This window comes from Orycteropus afer, unplaced genomic scaffold (genome assembly GCF_000298275.1).
Source record: "Orycteropus afer afer isolate SDZICR_OR568_19922 unplaced genomic scaffold, OryAfe1.0 scaffold00006, whole genome shotgun sequence".
Taxonomy (NCBI): domain Eukaryota; kingdom Metazoa; phylum Chordata; class Mammalia; order Tubulidentata; family Orycteropodidae; genus Orycteropus; species Orycteropus afer.
The window spans coordinates 9957633-9979249 of NW_006921593.1; the positions used below are offsets into that span (position 1 = coordinate 9957633).

Sequence of the window (21617 nt, forward strand, 5' to 3'; positions counted from 1 at the left end):
TAAAATGAAGGCAGTCAATCAGCTGATTTCTACGGTCCCTTTTAGGAGCTCTAGTAGCACAGTGCTAAGGCACTTGATTGCTAACCAGAGGGCTCCCGGTTCAAATTCACCAGCCACTCCTTGGAAGGAAGGTTGGACAATCTATTTCTGTAGTGATACCACCTCGGAAACCCAAGGAGGGATCACTATGAGTCAGGCCAACTCGACAGCACATAACAACAATAACAACATAGTCCCTTTCAGATCTAACCAACACAGTACCCAAAGACAAGTAGCGGACAACCCATGCAAGAGCCCTTCCAAATCTAAATGGCAAAGAGCTTTTCAAACCACATGGCATTTCCTCGCTGGCAAAAGAGAATACAGGCCACTTATCGCTAACCTTTAAGCACAACAGACTCATCTCCCCCAAATTCACCCAGCTCCTCCCTTCTGAAAGTTTACACACACATACGGCCTTTTCTCACGAGCTCTCCATATCATGTTTACAAATGAGAAATTAAACTCCCAAGAGGTAAAGTCATGATCATATTGCTGCAAACTGGTCGGGTCAGTGCTCTCCGCACTGGTCTCCTCCCGCGTGAAACTACAGAGGATCTGGGAGGGCAATGACACAGCCAGTGACAAGAAAAGGATCGCTTTCCTACTGCCCCGGGAAATCCGAGGGCCCTGCCCAGCCTGCGAGTCAGAGAAGGCCTCCCGAGGGAGCTGACAGGTACGAGGTAACCAGGTCCAAACGAACGAGGTGGTGGGCGGTGTAAAAAATACATCATCCCTTGGAAGCGTTCGAGGAAAGGTAGAGAAAATAGAGGGGCGAGAAGACGTTTACCATTGGGATTTCAGAAAAGGTTCCAGGAAAGAACTACATGAAAGCGATCTTAGAAGAAAAAGCAGGATGTAGACAAAATGAGTCCTTGTCAGAGAAAACGGCCTGAAAAGAAGCCTAGTAGCAAGAAAAGCCCCAAACCTCCCATCTCTTCAGCAAAATAAATAAAGGCTCCGCCTCCTCCTGGAAATTGACTCTGGGCTCCCGGTCCAGCGTCTCGACCCCATCCTAGCCCAGAAGCTCAGATCGCCCTTTTAGCAAGTGCAGATCTCCAACGTCTGGCCAAAACCGTTACCAAGGCAGCCAAACACTCACCAAAACCCCAGCCTCTTCCTGCCGCCACTTCTCTATTGACGGTTTCCGCTTTTCAGGTGATCTTTTCAGAATGAGGTCTTCGCGGAATCCTGCCCCTTCTCACGCGAAGATTGCGTCATCTTGGGTGTCCACAAAGCTGCCTGTATAGAACGCTACAGCCGCTGTTATCCAGTGCCCTCACTTTCCTGGGGGGGGCGGTGGCTAGCAGACACAGACGTTTCCCTTGGCGAGGCTACTGGAGGCGTTGTTGCCTGGCAGCGCGCGGACGAACCTAGATTCAGGCGGCGCGCGGGACACTCCCTCTTCTTGCTGGGGGCCTGTCGGAGGTGCCCGGTCCTCGCGGCGGCGGCGGCGGCGGCGGCGGCGGCGGCGGCGGCGGCGTGCGGAGGGCTCTAACCTAGACGGAAAGAGTCGAGCCCAGGGAGTTTCCGGTTCCGGAGTTAGTTCGAGGCGCCGCCGCAGCAGCCGCCGGAGCCGCGATGCCTAAAGGAGGTGAGGGGCGGGCGCGCGTGGCTCCAGGGCCTCGAGGCACGGCCCGAGTCCCACTCCCACTGTCCCTCAGCCGGCGGGTGTCTCGGAGAGCGGCGCTGAGGGCGGGCGTCTGCGCTGGTGGAGGGCCTGGGATGGGCCTCGGCGCCTAATTGTTCCGATGGGTAAACTGAGGACCGTAGTGGCCTAGAGCCACTCTCGGGGGCTTGAAGGGACTCAGAGGCCCCAGTTTTCACCGGCGCCGGAGGCCGAATCCGGAGCGCGCTTCTCCAGGTCTGAGGGGTCTGAAGTTTCTTCTCATTTCGAGGCTGGCGGGAGACTGAGTCACCGTGTCCGGCGCCTGTGGCCGGGCCTGTCCGCCCTGTGTGTAAAACGTGGGCCCTCTCGTGGACCAGGCCTTTGCCGAATAAGCCTTAATGTGATGCTTTTGGGCTCGGCTGACCTGGCTGTGACGCCTCTATGTGGTGGCGACTCCATGTGTGCCTTTGAGGCAGTCGCCTAATCTCCCTGTGTCTCAGTTTCCTCGTTTGCAAGGTGGGTAATGATTGTACCTGCCTCGCGACACTGATACGAGGCTTTAAGTAGGTAATCGGAGCGCTGCTACAATGCTTGGCAGTCGCTAAGGGCCCAGCTTACGGTAACCATTGTTAGCTGTAAGGCCGAGAAGCTGGAGTCCGTGGCTCAGTATGTTGGAGACCGGCCTCTTTCCTCTGAGACCAGTAGTCCCCGGTTCGAATCACAGTGGTGTCACTGTCTAACTGTGGCCTCGAACACAGTGTATTTTCCTTATCTGAAACACTGGGTCAATGATCCTTCGCTCAGTTGGGGTGTGGGTGGAAAATGATGGCTTCTGGCTCCTGGCAGGGAACAGATGTTCGGTCAGTAGCCGCAGCTCATGTGCCCTGTTGGTTAAAGCCCCCTCGGCGCCTTTCTCCCAGGAACAGCTTACCTGGAGCTTTTTCACACCTAAAGGACTTCCTGACAATATCTCAGAGACATTCTCAGAGACACTGAAGTTTTCAGAGCTAGATCTGTTTAAACCTAGCGCCCCACTGATTGATTTTGGGGTTGGGGGAGCTGTGGAGCCTCCAGGTTCCTCAGTCTTAGCATTTGTGAACGGTTTCTGCTAACTGATCCCTTTTGTTCCAGAGTCCTGTTTAATGGCCAAGACTGGAAGTTACCGTTACAGCATTTTAAGTAGGAATGGCTAAATGACCTGTTCTTTTGGCTTGTGAAGGACGTTGAGGTGGTTAGGTACTGTCAAGTTGATTTTTGACTCATAGTGACCCCACGTGGCCAAGGAGAACTGCCTCATAGGGTTTTCTTGAGGCTGTAATCTTTACCAAAGCAGATTGCCAGGCCTTTTTTCTACAGTGTTACTGGCTGGGTTCAAACCACCAATGTTTTGGTCAGTAGTCAAGCACAAGCCATTTGCACCACCCAGGGACCCTAGAAAACATGAAGATGTTTTAAAAAGGTATAGAATTCACCAAGCGCTCCGGACCAACTCGTTTCCATTATGCTCACTGGGAAATATTTTTAAAAGCTTGAAGAACCTCCTGTAAAAGTTACTGTAAAGCAAGCTACGGTCATTATCACCTAGTCAGGTGTGCAAGATGAGAGCCTACAATAACTGGTTGTGAGGAGTTACCATCTCCTAGAATAGGAAGTTGGTAAAAGAGGGTGTGGGGTTCTTTAACAGGGAGCTTGATCTCTCACAATAGGACTTTCATGAGTAGACTGAGCTGCCTCTGGGAGGCCAGGTAGTCATTAGTAATGGGTGGTGTGGTCTGCATCAGCCAATTATGGCTCCACAGCTGCTGTCTAGAAAGCAGGGGAGGCTGGTATCTCTGCCACTGCCCCTGAAGCCCTGAGCAACCAATTGTCTAATTGTCTAATTAGAGTCTCAGTTCAGGGTAAGAGACTCACTGGAAATCAGGTGTGCCTCAGTTTCCCAGGCTTGAGGCCACAGCTGCCCCACAGCATCCTCTGGGGCCGACAGAGAACATACCACCCTACTGTAAAACTGGCTGATGGCCATAACCAGTTACAGTCTACTGTCTTGGCTCAAGAGAATCAATCTGTAAAACCAATACTCTTAAAACTGCAAGTCACGTTATTAACTTTGTTACTGCAGTTATTAGCTTGACAACAAGTTGACCCCCGACTCTTGGCAACCCCACGTGCACCAGAACGAAACACTGCCTGGTCTCACACCATTTCCATGATTGGTGGTGGATCGGACCGTTGTGATCCATAGGGTTTTCACTGGTGGCTGATTTTTGGAAGCAGATTGCCAGGCTTTTCTGTCTAGTGGGTCTTAGTCTGGAAGCTCCACTGAAACCTGTGCAGAATCATAGCAACATAAAAGCCTCCACGAACAGACAGGTGGTGGCTCCAAATGAGGCTTATTGGTTGGGAATTCAACCTGGGTCAGCTTTATTTTCACTTTTAACTTTGTTGCTTGCTCCAGGCACAAGGGAATTTTATAGGTTTTATTTTTCCTGCTAAGTGCCCACTTTATACCATACATAGTTAGATGAACACAGTGTACGTCATTATAGTTCTTGACAGCTGCAGCAAATTAGTTATGTGGTCAGTGTTTTTTTTTTCCCCCACCAAATAACCTAGTAGAGAAAAAGGTAGTCATTATAGCCAGCCCTTTTGTAGTGCTTAGCCTGTGCCAGAGACTCTTCAGTCATTTTTATACATATTAACTAAGCCATTGTCATGGTAACCTGATGAGGGAGGAACCCAGATGGGGAAATTGAGAGACTGAGAGGTTAAGAAACCTACCCAAGGTTGCAAAGCTAGTAAGTGGCCAAGCTGAGATTTGCACCCATGGGTCGGATTCCAAAATCCATGCTTGCCACCATTCTCCCTTGATCTTAAGTCTCCTGGTCTTTAAAACAAACGAGACTGGCAGTTACTCCCACACTATAGGTTTGTACTGAGGATCAGGTGAGCCCATGGCTGTGACAGTACTGAAGTAAATAGCACTGTGGTGGCAGTAGGGGCATAAATGTTACACCTTCTGGTGACTGCATTAGCTGTTCACACCATGCTGTGCTCCCTCCCCTGTGCTCTCCCCTTGGGTCTTATTTGTGGGAACCTGCATGCCTACACCGTTTGGTGGTGCATCAGGATGGTCACCCATTGCTCCCGGGTCCTTTTGCACATGTGGAGGAGGAAGAGATGTTGGGTGATGCTTGATGAGGGGCAGGTGAGGTGAGCAGCTCCCTTAGGATGAAACCCTCTGGGGGTTGGGGCAGTCATGGAAGTTGCCTGCCTTTCACCTTCTAAACTGCCAATCTTTGTGCAGGGAGAAAGGGCGGCCACAAAGGCCGAGCAAGACAGTACACAAGCCCTGAGGAGATTGACGCCCAGCTCCAGGCTGAGAAGCAGAAGGCAAGGGTGAGTACATGTCTGTCCAGGCAATTCCAGTGGCCCAGGGTGGCCCTGCCTCTGGCTCCTAGAAAGGCCAATTAAGGGACCCATCCTAGGGACAGTAGGCGGGAGTCCCAGCACAACCAGCAACAGGTTGGGACACATCCTCTGATTGGATCAATTAGAAAGAACTTGGTTCACTTGGCAGACAGTGCCCTAGCAGGTCAGTTCTTGGTCCCATGATCTCTGGTTAGGGACCCAGGAAAAAGAACTCAGTCCCTGCCTTCCAGGGACTCCGTCAACATCAGGCTCAGACCTACTGCAGGTCCGGCTCCTGGCATCCCACTTGTCTGCTCCAGCCATGGACTGCCTGCCAAACCCAGCAGGACATGCTGCCTGCCTGCCCATACCCCTAACAGGAAAAGGGCGATTGATTCCTCAAGACCTCCTCTGTGACTCTTTCACTGGTACTACCCCTGTCCCCACCAGCCCCAGGTGATACAGGAGTTTGCTCTACTCTGTTTTAGCCCATTCATTGTTAGGATACAGGATGTGTAAAAGTGGCGTGGCAGAGGTACCCGACCTGCTCTAACTTCAAAAGGGCAAAGGGAATCAAGATCAACAGCCCGTGGTTGATTCCTATGAGGTGGAGGTCAGACATGCCTCCACCCTCTAACCTTGTTTTCAGTTCTGACACCAGCCATCCCTCCCACAATATTCTCTGCTTAGCTGTTCGATAATTCGTTACAGTAGCCACACACAACTTACAGGACATACTCATGATTATAGCGTCTATTAGGGAAGTGACAGGTTATAATTCAGGATCAGGAAAGACTCAGGATATAGTTCTTTCATCAGTGCAGTCTCTCCTTAGCCATTCCCATAGGCAGGCCTCTTCCTGCCTTGGACCTCTTGGGCTGCCCTGGTCTCTCCCCTGCTCACAAGCAAGTGTTGCAAAGTTTTTTCACTCCACTGATAAGTGTCCAGATGCACCCCACTGGACCAGCAGGCCTCCTAGCCAGAGGTGCTCAGCTCTTTCACTCTGGGTCAGTCAGCAAGCCTAGCTCCCTTGACAAGTGCCCTTAGGCACCTCACTCCACCAGCAAGCTTCCTGCCCAAAGGCACTGAGCTTTGTTGCTCAGTGAGTCAGTGACTCACCAAGTGCCCAGAGGCATCCTACTCTGTCACCAGGGCTCCTGCCCAAAGGCACTCAGCTTTCTTGCTCTGTGGGTTGGGAAGCCACCGTCTCTGGCCTGTTTCCTGGTTCTGCTGCTGCAGCTGCTCATCTCCAGTGTTACAGCTCTCTGTCTCCTAGGTCTAGGAGATTACCAGCACAAGGACCCTGGGTTCGAATGACATACTCTGCTCCCGTCTCTTGGTGATAGTCAGGTTCCCCCTGTATACCTCTGTGATGTCTCATTTTAAGCCTAGGGGGATAGCAAAACTGACAGATCTCCTCACTAGGATTTCATGCACCTTATTTGCATGGTCCCATCCCCACAGAGGTGCCATGCATCTTACTTGCATCATTAGCAAGCTGTCAAATGCCCTTGGTGGGCCAAAAGCACCTCATTTGCATAATTCCACCCAGTCATTTGGTGGGAGTTGCAAGACTGTGGCTAGATAGGCCATGGTAAAGTGATCGTACCACAGGATATTTCCATCATTGTAGGTATTCACATCGCCTGCCATTCATTAGATCCTGGTTAAGGGCACAGGTGATAGACACTGTCAGAGCAAGATGAGTGGCACAGCTCATACCCCAGAAAGGAAAGGAGGGGCTACATCATGAGAAGTGCAGAAAGGGCACAAGGCAGCAGCATCTGACCTCTAACTTCACAAGGGAGAGAGAGAGTCGCTGTTTGCAGCCCAAGGCTTATTCCTGTGAGGCCAGACATGCTGCCACCCTCTAGTCTTACCAATTCTGACACCAGCCATCCCTTCCACGACACTCAACTACTTGTCTGCTGGGTTCGCTAATTCTTTGCAGTGGCCACACAGAACTCATAGACCATATTCATGATTATGGGGTTTATTAGGGAAGAAATAGGTTACAATTCAGGTTCACAAACACTCTGGATACAATTCTTTAATCAGGACAGCATCCCCTGTGCCATTCCTTCAGGCATGACTGTCTTTGGCCCTTAGCCTCTTGGCCTGGCCTCTGCTCTGCTTAGGCAGGTGTTACAAAGCTCTTTTAGCTCTGCCAATAGGTACACCAGGTACATCCCACTCCGCCATAAAGCCTCCTGCCCAGAGGCACTCACCTTTCTTGCTCCATGGACTGGCAAGCCCCACCACTCTGTCTCATGCCACTCTCTCGGTTCTATTGTCTCTTTGTGCCAGTCATTTCTGCTGTCTCTCTGCGCAGGGTTCTCAGGTCCAAGGACATACTTCAGCTCTTCTCTTTTGATAGCAGTGAGATCCCATCCCTCTTTCTGCCTCTAGGAGGGCTCACTTTAAGCCTAGCAGAATGTCATCACTAAGCAATCCCCACATTAGAGTTCATACACCATATTTCTGTGGTCCTATCCCCACAAGGGTGTCATGTACCTTATTTACATGACTAACAAGCTATCCAGTTCCCTTAGTGGGCCACAAACACCTTAACATTTGCATAGTTCCAGCCAGTAATCTGGTGGGAGGCACAAAGACCATGGCTAGAACAGCCATACCAAGTAATTCACAGCACCACAAAGGGTCTCGTGGAGGAGAATGTAGGCAAGTGTTCAGAGGTGGCAATGACAGGAAGGAAGGAGAGTTGAACAGAGGCAGTACAGACCAGGGAAAGGACATAAGGTTTCTGTAAGAGACTTTGTGGGGTGTCAAGAAAAATGGAGGGAAGGCGCATGCCAGGGTGTTGTTTGGGAAGCCATGCAGAAGGGCGTCCACAAAGGCAGATCAGGATGGCTTGGCCTTGCCCAGAATGAGTTGGCACATGCATTTGGGGAGTGGGGGAATGAGCAGGGGGTTAGGGGAGCTGAGCAACGCTGGTTTCCAGCAGCTCAGCTCAGTCCTGCTGCCATGAAGAGGAGATCTTGCCCTTACCAGCAGGGGGCAGGGCCATTCGTGGCTGGTGAGGGACTTGCTGGACTATGAGCAGCCTGGAGTGAGTGGATAGGCTGCCTCTATTCCTATTCCATACCCCCCTGAGGGGGCCAGAGTCACAGAGCAGGACTCTTGTCAGATGTGGTTCCAGCCTTGCAGAGGCTCCATTTCTCAAGGCCCACAGTCTGAAGGTGGTGGTGGGGTCACAGTCTTGGGGGTTTGCTTTGCATTTTTGATTTAGCAGGTTGTCCATTTCTGAAACAGGAAGAAGAGGAACAAGGAGAAGAGGGTGGAGATGGGGCTACGGGTGACCCCAAAAAGGAGAAGAAATCTCTAGACTCAGATGAGAGTGAGGAGGATGAAGATGACTATCAGGTACTGAGCCCCATGGGGCTGGGCTCCTCCATTCGATGAACATTTTTTGAGGGCCTGGTTGGGAGATGCAGCAAGGTCCTTGTTGCTCTTAGGGGTTTACATTCCAGTGGGGTGTATAGATAATAAAGAAATAAATGAACAGAATAATTTCAAGTAGTGAAGTGTTATGAGTAAAATCTATTGTGATAGAGAGTAGTTAGAAGGGTGTCTTATAGGAGGTGGTCATTGAGATCTGAAAAACAAGGAGCAGCCATGCAAAAATGGGCTTACGGAGCAGTGGAGGCAGCCAGACTAGCAAGTGCAAAGGCCCTGGAGGGGGAGCAGGCTTGGCCTGCTCAAGGAACAGGAAGGGGCAGCAGGGCTGTGGCTTAGGGGTTGACAAGTAAATGATGCCAGTGAGGGAAGAGAGGGCAGCAGGGGCAGCTCCTGAGGGCCAGTGGGAGAACTTTGGGTTCTTGGATGTTGGTGGAGGCCTTGATGTGGTGGAGAGAGAGAGATGGGCTGTATTTATTATTATTATTATTTTTAATATTTTATGTTTTCAGTGAAGGTTTACATTACCAGTTTAGGTTTCCATTCAACAATTTCCATGTGGTGGTTTTTTTTTTTTTTTTTTTTTTGCAAATAATACACCCATGTAATCAATGGGCATAGGAAACTAAGGCACAAGGGGGTTGTGCAGTTCCTAAACATTTTCATAAAAATATAATACATTCTTCATAGTTTTTGAACATTCTCATTTTTTCCATTCTGGTGGCTTTGTTTTTATTAACCTATTTTCCCTGCTCTCTTATTTTCTTATCTTTCTTTTAAAGTAATTGCTGGCTGCTAATTTGCTTTTAAAAGGTCATTTTGGCTCCTCTTTGGACACAAGTGGTCGGTTGTCAAAGGTGGGAGCAGGGAGGTGGGAACAGTCATCCACACAAGATGCGGTGGCTTGTCCTAGGTTTGTGGCAGTGGCACTGGAGATGAGTGGACAGATTCAAGCCATGTTTTAGGGTTTGCTGAGGTTGGGTTCAGGGTCGCAGGAACGAGAAGAGTTGGGTGGTGCCTAGGATTGTGGGGCAGAGCAGGGTGAGGGGTTTGGTTTGTAGTGCCTGGTCAGAAAAAATACGCAGTTGAGCCGGAGATAGATGTCTGGAGCCTTCTGTAGAGTGGTCAGGTTGACTGACGTTTAGAAGTGTCTCCCTGGTCACTTAAACGGGAAAGTGAGGACTACCAGGGCCTGAAACTTTGAAATCAGATGATGTGTTAAGAATTTGTGTTCTTGCTCCTTCCTGAACTTGGCCTGGGGAGGTGAGAGGTACAGGTTCTAGTTTCTTGAATCTCTCCAGAAACCCACGTGGGCTGTACAATACGATGGCCCATTCTCAAGTTGTGTTTCCCTCCTCCTTTCAGCCAGGATGGGTGGGACTGGAATTGGCCATGAGGACACACAACCTTGGCTCACCTTGCCCTGGGATTCAGCATGTGCTTGCGACAGGAAAAACCATGCATGGGGTTCCATGGAAAATACTTTGGGAGGCTGAGCTTGGAAGTGGGATATAGCTCCTTGGGCTGAGAGCGTCTGGGTTGGGCTTAGGTTCGCTTCTCATGTACTGTTCATTTCCTGGTCGGCTTCATGCAGGATGTTTAACCTCAAGCCTCCATTCTGTCATCTCTGAAACTGGGATTATAACCCCATGGCTGGGCATGGGCCAGGCTCCCATTATACAAACCACACTTGCAGTCCCTGCACCTCCTGAGTGCTGTCCCCTCTAGGGAGCCCAGGCCCAGCATGCTGTCTGGTAGGGGGTGGAGCGAAAGTTTATTCCCATCCATGTGGGATGGTGGGAGGTGGGGAAGTGGCCCTGGGGCTCTCCAGGACTGAAACTTGCTCCAACGGCCAGCATCTTGCCCAATTCTAGCAAAAGCGCAAAGGCGTGGAAGGGCTCATCGACATTGAGAACCCCAACCGAGTGGCACAGACAACCAAAAAGGTCACGCAGCTGGACCTGGACGGGCCGAAGGAACTTTCGAGGAGGGAACGGTAATGTTGGCTGGGTGGGCTGTGACCTGGCTCTGTGGTCCCCAGAGGATGGGTGGTGGTTATTAACTCATTAACTGTGCTGTTTGTTTCATCTCATTCCCCAAAGCCACCCCCACTCCCCCTGAAAATTCACCAGTAGAAATGTGGTATCAGGGAAAAGAGAAGATTAAGACGTAAGCATTACACTTGGAGCAGCCAGCCCAGGGACACAGTGGGTAGCCTAAGGAAGGTTCCTTCCTCTAGAGCACCCCTGCTCCAACCTGGGCTGATCATTCCTGGCCTATCTGTGCTGCCATGACTACAGGGACAGGTCTGTGCTGTCTATAATGCCCCAGCCCTCTAGAGCTACTCGTTCCTCCTCTTGGGTTGTGTGAGGCTGAAAACTGAGGTGTCTACTCAGTCTGTCCTTGACAGGTAGTGCCCTGGCTTCTGATGGCCATTAAGGGCCTGACGACTGCTGGTGGGAGCAACCAAGTTTCTCGTCCGACCAGACTGCTAGGATTTAAATCCATCTCCCTATGGAGGGTAGTCTGAAAAATTCCCACAGAGAGGGCCCGCAAACTTGGGGAGCGAATGGAGGCTGCTAAGGAGTCCTCTACCCCTCCGGTAGCTTCCCTCTCAGGCTTGAGCCCCCAGAATGCCAACAGTGTGGGCTGGTACTGGCCTTCCCTAAGCAAAAGGGCTCTAGTGATACCAGACTGTCACACTTAGCAGCTGTGCCACTGTGGATAAGTCAGTGCCCTTTCAGGGTGTCAGATCCTGACCAGTAAAAAGGGGTCTTATTGATTGCCCACCCTTTGGGGTTTCCAGGATGATAGTTCTAAAGGCCAGCACCGTGTCTGGCAGTCATCTTCACTGGGGGGCTTGCAGAGCCTTCAGGCAGCTTTGGTCATTGTTCCAGATGGCTCTGTGGTCTCCGGGTTTGGAGCTCTGGCGGCCCAGCTCAGCAGCCCGACTCTGGACTGCCCTCCCTGGGTGGATCTGCTGGGCACACAGCTTGTCCTGAATCCCAGGCGAGACATCTGCTTATCCCATGCTCTGGTGGCTGTGGTCTCTCTAACCAGCCAGGCTCATGTGCCTTGTTTCTTGTTCCATGCAGCCTTGTGTCTTGTGGTGGCCTCTGTGTGGCCAGGTCTCCCCCAACTTCCTGTCAGGCAGGGCTCCCAGTCTCCCAGCATTTGCCTTTTCAAGTGGGATGTTCCCTTGGCCCAGTGGTTTGACTGCTTATAGCTTTGCTCTGGACTAGTTGACTTCTGTTCCCACAAACCCTACTGATGAGGGCTCACTCCCTTGGAAGGCAGCTTGCACATCAGAGCTGCTCTGGCTGACAACAGGCTGTGTCAACACGTGGGATTAGATGTGTCTCTTGTCCATGGCCTGAGACTCCCTGCTCCTTTCTTCTTCCTTATGGAATGTAGTTTCTCGTGCTTTTGTCCTCATGGTCAGCTTTCCTGAACACATGGTTCTTTTCTTGGTCCCTTCTCTCACCATGGACACCGGGCTCTGGTCATGAAGCCCCTAAATGTCATCCCCCCAGCCAGCCATGGTCCTCTCTGAGGCTGTGGCTCTGAAGGTCACAGATGCTGAGCTCACTCCCCACCCTTGTTTTCCATCTGGGATGTTAAGTGTATGTTGAGCCGCTCCCCTTAGTCATATCTGTGTTCTGTGCGTAAGCTGGGGCTCTTCCACTGCTTGTTTGGTGAGTGTCCATCAAGCAGAGGGCACACAAGGCCCAGGGCCCCTGTACCCACCCAGCGCCCTCCCCACTTTGACCCTAAGCCTGAGTCCTTGGCCTTCGTTTTGGCTGCCACATCCAGTTCCACTAAATGGTGGGAAGACATTCCCTGTGACGCCATTTTTTTCAAACAGAGAAGAAATTGAGAAGCAGAAAGCAAAAGAGCGTTACATGAAAATGCACTTAGCTGGGAAAACAGAGCAGGCCAAGGCCGACCTTGCCCGGCTGGCGATCATCAGGAAGCAGCGGGAGGAGGCCGCCAGGAAGAAGGAAGAGGAGAGGAAAGGTGCGTCCTGGGCCACAGGTGGGAATGACAGCTGCGTGGGGGGCGCACAGGCAGGGGCTGCTGACTGGTGGGCACAGTTCCTGGCAAGCCACTGAACCCAGCCTTAGTGTCCTCGTTACACACCAGGACTGAGTAGTGGCATTTCCTGACCAGGTTGTGCCTTCCTGTGGCGCCCTGTCAGGGTGTTGGGAGGGTCCGCAGCAAGATGGAGTGTGAGTTGGTTTGGCACCTCAGCAGAGTCCTGTCCACTGTATCAGTGGTCACTGCCCCCCACCTGCCCTAGCAGGAGGCGGCCTCGGGCTCATGCACGCAGTGTAGACCTTAAGTCTAGAAAGTTCCATTGAGGTCTCTGGTGCCTTGTGAAGCCTTGAGAGCTGCCTGGGGTCGCCACTGTCCATCCAAGGGATCATGTGGGGTGGGCTGTGCTGAGGGGCCCAGGTGCCCTGTTCCCCCTGCTTCCTCCAGGTGGGCCAGCATTGGCAGTTTTCCTTTAGGCCCAGGTTGGTCTAGTTTACAGGAGCCATCAGCTCACACCCTTCCATCTCCCACTCAGACCCGGGAGAAGCTGGGAGGTCTTGGACGCTGTCTTGTCTCCTCACCAGGTCATGGGAAAATGGAGGCCCAGAAACGGGAGCTCAGTTGCCCAGGGGGTTGGTCAGCCACTCTGGAAGCCTCCCGTTTACGGTACCTCCCCATGCGGTAGCAGTGCTTCACAAGCCCCAAGCAGGAAGGGATTTTTTACGTGCAGCTACTTGAATGGTGTTGGTTTAGACATCAGAACGTGCAGGAGAGGCTGGAATGCTGGGGTTCTGCCTGGGAAGTGGGCTGAGAAAAGTAGAGATTGTGTCGGTGGGCCTTCAGGGAGGGGCAGCTGCCAAGAAGTGGCATCCCCGCAGACGTGTTGGGAAAGGTGGGTTTGAAGGTGTCCCTGGATGCGTGTCTTCTCTCCTCTGCCCCGAGTCATTGCACAGCATGGTCTGCGAGGCCTTGCATTCTAAAGCTCTGACTCCATGGGCCAGCCTGTGGGTTTTGTGCGTGTGTGTCTTGTGCGCTGTGGAGGGGTGGTGGTTTGTGTCTTGACTCCACCTCTTCCCACCCTTTAGCAAAAGACGATGCGACACTGTCAGGAAAACGAATGCAGTCGCTCTCCCTGAACAAGTAAAGTGGCCATGGGGGAGAGGAGAAGTGGGGACCGGGCCCCATCGCCAGGACATCTGCGTGCGGCCTGCCCTGTGCCCTGGCGCCGCTGCAGCAGCCCCTCACGGCTAGGAGCCCCCCCTCCCCCCCGGGGCCTCCTTTTCATCTTGGCACAGAAATCGTTTGGGGGATGGTGGGTGGGGGGTCTTGGGGGAGGGAGCAGCTGCTATCTTCCGAGAGGGAAAGATTCGGGAAAGCATTTCATATGTAACCATTTGAATGTTTGCTGTTTTTGGAATTCAGAACCCTTGGGGGGGGGTACCTGGGAGATGGGGTAAGGAGAACTTCCGTTGTTTGTCTGGTGGATTGCACAGTAGAGGGAGTTTGTGCCCAGGGTAGCTGCTGCTCAGTTTGTGACAACCAGCCCCAGTCTGTTGCCTGGGTGCTAGCTCATGAGAGGGGCTGCCTTCTGGGAGCCCATGCCCTGGGTCCCTGAAGTCCCAGCTTGCCTCTTGCCAGCCCCTGACTGAGGCCTTTCCTCTGCCCTTCCCTGCCCCTTCCCACCCAGCTGGCCAGGGCCCGTTTTTAACCCTAACCATCAGTCATTTCAAGAAACCTGTTTACTGTGCGGCACCCAGGCAGAACACGCTCTACAAATTCAACTTGTATATTTGGCAGATTAAACTTGACATTATCATAATCCTTGTCTCATGATCATCTTTGAATCCTCTTGTGCCTGGGCCATTGTCACCTAGCAGGGCATAGCATCGCTCTCAGACAGCCTGCCTGACAAGGTTCTGGTGACACTGAGAGGAGTGTGGGGAGATACCTCAGGGTACCAGAGCCAGCCTCTCCCTGCCTTCCCCAAGTAGGCAACTGGGGTCACAGCAGGCCTCCCTCTGGGGGCTCAGGTGAGACTCTCCCATAGGAACCACCTCGGGACTTGATGCTGGGAGTGAGCATCCCGGTAGCTGATGGTGTCTGAGCCACGACCTCACTTGTTACCCTTGGAAGACTATTTGTAGCCCTTGGGCTTGATCAGTTTTGTTGGCGAGCAGCAAAAATCAGCTGCCTGTGCCCATGCAGAAAAACCAACCCTTCCCTCCAAACACAGGCAACCTGCCCACAGTTGTTTATTACCTCCATGTTCTGAAGCAGTTCATGACCAGCAGAGTGCTTTGGGTGCGTTTTTACAACAAATGGAAGCATTTCTCTAGGAAAAAGGCACGTTTCTTAGATTCATAGTAAGACCGGCCCCCCTGGGGCCGGGTGCTGTCTCCCTGGGACTCGGCAAAGCCACTTTTAGCCTCACGGCCTCTCCCCAGCTGCTGGGAGGAGGGTAGCATTACTCCTCACAGGTCATTTGATCTTGAGGTCCTTCAAGGCTGACTCCAAGCTCTGGAGGGAGACGAGCAGACAGGGTGGTTCTGAGCTATGCTGTAGGTACCCCACCCCCAGAGTCCTGGCCCTGGCCCACACCTACCCCATCTTGGCAGAGGACAGAGAACTTGGGCCTGGCTTTGCCTCCCAGCCCTAAGAGGAGGTGCCCCCAAGGGCACCAGGGCCACTTAGCAAATCAGTAGTAAAGGCAGGCCTTGAACCCAGTGCCTGCATAGCCCACTCCTGAGTAAAAGCATGGACACCCAAGGTGGACCCTGAGGACCTGTGGGGAGCCTAACACAGCCTCACCTTCACATCCCAGATGCTCATGCCACCGTCCATGCCTGTAGTGCAAAACTGCGTGCACTTGGCCTTTCCCCCGCTGATCACCGAGATCTGGCTGCAAAGAGGACAGAGAGAGGTTCACCTATCCTGGCCTGTGCCTGCTGCTGACTCCAGCCCTTTCTGCCCTTTGGGAGCCCCCAGTGAGAGTACCCCACCAGGGACAGCCGGCCAAGCCTAGAAGGTGGGCTAGCAAGGCCGCAGGGTGGGCTTTAGAAGGCTCTTGGGGTGAGCAGTGGTGTGCAAAAGCACTGCAGGGAGTAAGAGGGGTCACAAGGGCCTGGGCTGGAACGCCAAAGAGGAATGTGTTCGAGGACTGCAGTAATAGTGTGTAGCTAGATGGACAAAAAAGCAGACCATGGGCCTCGGAGGGTGCAGGTGCTGTTCTCAAGAGCCTTGAAGTCCAGCTGGGTGTCCGAACTTTAGTCTGCAGAAGGTACTCCTTTCTCTGGTTGGCAGCCAGGTGGACCCCTGCCCCACCTGGGATCCTCACAAGGCTGCAGCACCGCCTCTCCTCGCGAGATTCTAGCTCCAAGCCTCCCCAGCCCCCGCCATGACCCGCCCACGGGGAACCTGCTGGGCACTACCCACTCCAGAGAACCTTCCACCCCGACGACATCCTGCACGGTGGTCTCTTAAAATGCTGAGCGAGGCTGAACCGCTACTCCCAGAGGCAGGCAACTTCTATGTAACCTACTGAGCTCAGTCAGGCTCCCAGGTGGGGTCCCCGCCCCCAGGGGTGTTCCGCCATCTTAGGCCCCGCCCGCTCCGCAGGCCCCGCCCTTACCCTTACCTGACGCTGTTCTTGTGTAGCGAGTCCAGTCCGGCGCCCGAGGCCGCACCGCCCTCGGAGCTCGCCTTCTTGTCCAGGTTCTGAAAGCGCTCGCGGGCCGTCATGCCGCGCTGCGAGCTCTGCTTGGGCACGTCCAGCCGGCCGCCGAAGCTCAGCGTCCCCGCGGCGCCATCGTAGCTGAACAGCACCGGGAAGCAGTCGTGGCCCTGCGGCGGGGCGGGCGTGCCGTTGGAGCGCAGGCGCAACGTCCCCAGTCTCCGCATCCAGAGGCAGAGGCCGGAGGGGGCACGGCGCCCAGGGGACGAATGCGGGACTGCGGCAGGGCAACGGGAGGCTCAGGGGCACCGACGGGCAGGCCGCAGAGGAGAGCCCCGACCCCAGGTGTAGAGGGCCCAGATGTCGAGGGGTGCCCCAAAGCCTGCATCTAGGGGCTCCCCCCTCCCCCAAGACCAGCATCTAGTTGACGAAGCAGGGAAGTTTGTTTGGGATTGCCCTTCGTGCCTTCGTGTCCTGCCCACCTGGTTCCACCTGTTCTAGGAGAGACCGTCAGGTGGACGCTCCTTAGGCAGAAAGTGACACCCCTATGTTTGACGACAGGTGAAAATGGACTCGGCAGATAGTTGGGCAAGCATTGGTGATGCCCATGCAGAACTTCCAGGCCCTCCCCACCCCCACCCGGAGTCAGGCGACCACTCTTGTATTCAGTGTAAGGAGAAACGTTAGGGTCCAGGGTATGTGTCTACACTGCCCTGCCATGGCAGTTTGGGGGCACATGAAGACAGTCCCCCCACCACCCCCACAATTGGACATACAATGTGAGCAAGTTACAAATCCTTACTGTGTTAAACCATTGAGACTGAGGGTGGTGGTTACTGCAGCAAAGCCAACCTATCCTGACCAATACAGATACAGACAGATGGGTGGACTCATGGGTGGGTGGGTGGATGGTTTGAGAGAAAGGAGAGGGAAGATTGCATGACCATCTGTTGCGCTTGCAGGGAAACCTGCTCTAACCAGCCACTGCCCCTCCCTCCTCATCCTTACCGCTGCCACCAGACTGTTTTCTGTGATGAAGGTGACGGCCAGCAGCGGCAGTGTCTCAGAAGCCAGGGTGGCGACGCTGATTGGGGGAAAGAGGTCAGCCACACTCTGCCCCTCCTCCCACACTGTCTTGGCACCCCCACTCCCCCCACCAACCTGGGTGGCCTCTACTCACGTCATCTTCTTGTCAGCATTAGCCAGGCACACAGTGCTGTCGTGGCTGACCCAGGCCACACGGTTCCCGCTGGCCGAGAAGCAGACGCCATGCACCCAACCACAGCTACTACTGGACTCAAACATCAGCTCCCCAAAGGGCATCTTGGAGCCCCACGGCGTGGGTGCTGGGCGCTCCTCCACTTCCTTGATGTAGGCTGAGAAGATCCTGTCAGGAGCAGTGAAAGAGGAGGTGAGTAAGAGGCCTGAGAAGGGGACCCCCTTCCCAGACTGGCCTGGTGAGGCAGCCACAGAGCACTGCTCCAGGAGTTAGGGGTTGCAGACCTGGTGCTGCCATGACCTGTGTTAGTGCTTGGACAGCTCTGGGCTTCAGTGTCTCCTTTGTGCAAGAGTCTGGGCTTGGAGGCCTTGCAGCTCAGAGTCCTCACCTGAGAGCTGAGTACTGACAGCTGGCGCAGCCCCCGGGCAGTGCCAGGTCCCCGTCACGCTGGCCATTGCCTTCCGTAGCAAGCCTCTTGGATGCCCCTTCTCCCTCTAGCTCTGCACCGTGAACCAGTCCTGCCTGGCCCTGCCAGCCCTACCTGCTGCACCCCTCACTCTGACATATATCCTCTGCACTCCCCCAAAAAGGAGTTCTGGTGGCACTGGGCTGCTGACCAAAAGGTCTGCAGTTCAAACCTACCAGCCACCCTGTGGGAGAAAAAACTGAGGCAGTTTCCTGCCATGAAGGTTTACAGCCTTGGAAAAGCCTTGGGGCAGTTCTGTTCTGTTCTGAAGGGTTGTGATGAGATGGAATCAACTCGATGGCAGTCTGCTTAGTTTCTGGTTGTACTCCCCTAACCAGTACCGGATCACCTGGCAGAGCAGGGAGCCAACAAACCAGCCCCCATGCACCAGCAAAGCCCCAAGGGGTCACTATGCTCTCTGTGCCCAAGGGCCTATGAGGGGGCTGCTGGTGCCAGCTGCAGCCCCATTTCCCAGGTGGAGATCCAGAGACCCAGGGGGGATGTGCCTGTAGCTGGGAGCCTTAGGCCTTGGGGTTTGATGGGTGAGGGACATTTATGGGGGTGCCAGGCCCAGGTGAGTAACAGTTAAAAGGCATCTGGAGATACTACATTCCAATGAGAAGCCATTCACACTTCAGTATGAAATAGCACACCCATTCATTTCCCTTCAGACAGAAAACTGAAGGGGTAGGGATTCTAAGGAGGCAGGAGAAGAGAGCCTGAGAAGGAAACTTTCTGATGGTGCAAGATGTGACAAAGGGGCGTGTCCTGCTGAGACTCTACCAGTGGACTGGAAACAGGACACAAGGATGGTCTTTCCCACAGAGAAGCTCACAGGATGCTGGATGGAGATGCCAGTCACCCTGCAGCAGGGCTGCTCTGCAAGGTAGGACGTGGGGCTCCCAGGATAGGGCTCTCCCTCCGCCCACCAGCCCGCGCTCCCGTGTTGATGCCAGCATCCCACCCTGCTTGGTGGCTGCCCAGCCTCACCGGCACTTGAAGTCACAGGAGCCAGCAGCCAGGAGCACGTTGTTGGGGTGCCAGTCCAGGCTGAGGATGGTGGAGCGGATCGGCTTCTTGATGTGCTTGCACACCCACCTGGAGATGGGGGGCACACAGGAGGACAGCCGTGAGCCTCAATACCCCAGGGCCCCTCGGCTTCTAGAGGCCCTGCAGGCCATCCACGTCCTGTGGGGGAGGAGCCTCGCACTCCTAGCCCTGGTTCAGGCCCCTGTGTACTGGGTCCCTCTTGTAGGGAGGAAACTACTCTGTCTCCCTAGAGTCCTACGGTGGTGCAAGTGGTTAATGCACTTGGCTACTGACTGAAAGGCTGCAGGTTCATATCCACCCAGAGCTGCTTTGGAAGAAAGGCCTGGCAATCTACTTCCGACAGTCACTGGACACCCCTGGAGCACAGTTCTACTCTGACAGGCTTGCCTCAGGACAACTCAGCAAAAGAAGTCACCACTGACTAGGTCACACTACCACTAACTAGCCATGCTGGATCTGAACTCAGGTCTCTCAGACTCATGTTGCTGGTCTCTGCCCTCAGGGACACAGGGGAGGAGATTTTGAGCAGCTGGGAGCTTGTGCAGGGGCCCCTAGAGTCAGACGGTTGGCACCTTGGACAGTGACTCTGCTTCGGCCTTAGTTTACACATCTGTAAAGTGGGGACAAAGATGAGCCCGGTGCACAGGGCTGTGGGGTCTGATGTAGATGCCCTGTAGAGGCACCCCTGGTGTGGGGCCCCCAGGGACTGTGCCGAGAGGTCCCTCAGTTCACCTGCACGGCCCAGAGAGGACAGGCCTCCTTGGGAGCATGTGACGGGTCTGAAAGCACCAGAGCTCTCTGGGGCCGTTCTGGTCCCTCCCTGTCTGGGTCTACGGTGCTGGGCTGAGCCAGCCTGGGTCCCTCCCAGCCCGGCCCAGCCCGGCCCAGGCACCCACCAGTCATTTTCCTGCTCGAAGTAGCAGATGGAGATGACCCGGGAGCCACTGCCCACAGCAAACTTATTCTCCTGGGGGGCCCAGCGCACACAGCGTGCAGCCCGGTTGATCCTCAGGATGACGAGCGTGGGTTTCCAGACGTGACCCTTCAGCGTCCACACGTAGGCATTGCGGTCAGTGCCGCAGGTCACGATGCGGTTGCTCTCAGGGGCCCAGTCAATGCCTGTGGGGAGGGGGAGGCACACCAGTCTGAAGCCACCCAGGCGGTGGCAGCCCTACGGTGACCATGGAGGAGGGGCTTACAGGCCAAAGTCGGCAGAGCTAGCGCTTTTTTTTTTTTTAAACTTAGATTCCATGTTTATTGGGGTGACTCTAGGGGTTGCTGAAAACAAAACCAAACCCATAGCTGGCACGTCAATTCTGACTCTTAGCAACCCTCTAGGACAGAGCGGAACCACACCATAGGGTTGCCAAGCCTGTAATCTTTACAGAAGCAGACTGCCTCATCTTATTCCTGCAGCACGGCTGGTGAGTTTGAACCGCTGACCTTTCAGTTAATAGCCCAACACTTAAGCATTGTGCCCCCAGGGCTCCAGGGCATGCTACTTGAGTTTATTAGGTGTGAAAGCTCTCCCAAGCCATCACCCCACATGCTGGAAGGCAAAGCCAAGAGATAGAAAAGGATGGGTCCTCAGTAGTGCTGAGGTCCAGATCAAACCTCTCCTTGGAGACCCACACATCCCCAAGACTCGTCTCCTGAACCAACTATTCCTGTTGTATGTAACTGAAGCCAGTTGGATTCAGGGTTGTATTACTTGCAACCCAAACCATCCGACCTAATACAGTGAGTGGGTTGATGGCTGCTGGCCCGGCCGGCCCTGCCCTGGCCCTCGGTCCCCACCTGCCGACCCACCTGTCACCTGCCCGTTGTGTTCCTTGAGCTCATGCACCTTGACCCACTTGGCCCCGCTCTTCTCGTAGATGTGCACCTCATGGTTGTTGGGGCAGATGGCAATCTCTGCAGAAGACAGGGGCTCAGGAATGCATGTCCAGGGTCCCCAGGTTCCCCTAGGGCCCACCTGGACAAGCGTCGTTCTTCACAACTTGGTGCTCCTCCTTTTCCTCAAAGGAGCCCTCTGAAGCCCCTCAGGCCCTGCTGGTCCCCTTTCTGATCCCCACTGCACTGTGACACTCCTACAGCAGTCTGCTGACTCCTGAGACCTCTCCTCATCTACTCAGGCCAGCAGCTGGCCAGCTACTGTTCTCCCCGGGACCTCTCCTCACTCCACACCCACCTCCTGCACCCACCTCAGGGCCTCTGCCTCCCCGGCCACACCTCCTGCATGGCTCCCTCCCTTGCCTCCTTTCTGTCCGCAAATGTCACCTCCTCCAAGAGGCCTTCCAGGCCTTTTCTAAGACATGGGTACCTCCTCCACCACCTTCCCCTTGCCGTGTGGGTTCTTTTTCATATCTCACATCCCTATCCACTGCGTGCTTATGCCATCATTTCCTGCTGCACCTTACTAGCTGGGAAGCCCCAAGCAGGTGTGGGGTGAGCTCACACCACCACACTCATCCCACTGCAGCCACACTTCCATGCATGCCTCTGCATTCACACTCTGCCCTCCTTTTGCCATGTTCACACTTCCACACTCACCATGTTGCACTCACACCTCGACATGCATGCCTTTGCATCACACCTCCACACTCACCATGTTGCACTCACAACTCGACATGCGTGCCTTTGCATTCACACTGCACTCACTCTGCCGTGTTCACACCTCCACACTCACCATGTTGCACTCACA

The 21617-nt window shown here is 54.1% G+C and overlaps 2 protein-coding genes across 2 annotated transcripts in view; one reads left to right on the forward strand and one right to left on the reverse strand.

The window, feature by feature from the left end:
* Positions 1–1620: 1620 nt before the first annotated feature.
* On the forward strand, positions 1621–13652 carry PDAP1 (PDGFA associated protein 1). Its single transcript, XM_007940876.2, has 6 exons — positions 1621–1633; positions 4953–5044; positions 8330–8440; positions 10348–10469; positions 12339–12490; positions 13594–13652. The coding sequence occupies exons 1-6, from the start codon at positions 1621–1623 to the stop codon at positions 13650–13652; spliced, it is 549 nt and encodes a 182-aa protein (XP_007939067.1).
* A 1334-nt stretch (positions 13653–14986) lies between these two features.
* The window catches only part of ARPC1B (actin related protein 2/3 complex subunit 1B), a 7840-nt gene continuing 1209 nt past the window's right edge, over positions 14987–21617 (reverse strand). The window contains exons 2-9 of the mRNA XM_007940893.1: positions 20723–20827; positions 19810–20032; positions 18854–18961; positions 17359–17565; positions 17187–17262; positions 16143–16348; positions 15317–15407; positions 14987–15025 (exon numbers count right to left, since the gene is read on the reverse strand). Coding sequence (XP_007939084.1) covers positions 14987–15025; positions 15317–15407; positions 16143–16348; positions 17187–17262; positions 17359–17565; positions 18854–18961; positions 19810–20032; positions 20723–20827 — 1055 coding nt within the window. The remainder of the gene's footprint in view (positions 15026–15316; positions 15408–16142; positions 16349–17186; positions 17263–17358; positions 17566–18853; positions 18962–19809; positions 20033–20722; positions 20828–21617) is intronic.

Bases quoted from the DNA above. Each gene is read 5' to 3' on its own strand.
- PDAP1 (XM_007940876.2), top strand. The intron at 8,441-10,347 runs GTACTGAGCCCC...GCCCAATTCTAG, and splicing joins AGGATGAAGATGACTATCAG to CAAAAGCGCAAAGGCGTGGA. The intron at 12,491-13,593 runs GTGCGTCCTGGG...CCCACCCTTTAG, and splicing joins GAAGGAAGAGGAGAGGAAAG to CAAAAGACGATGCGACACTG.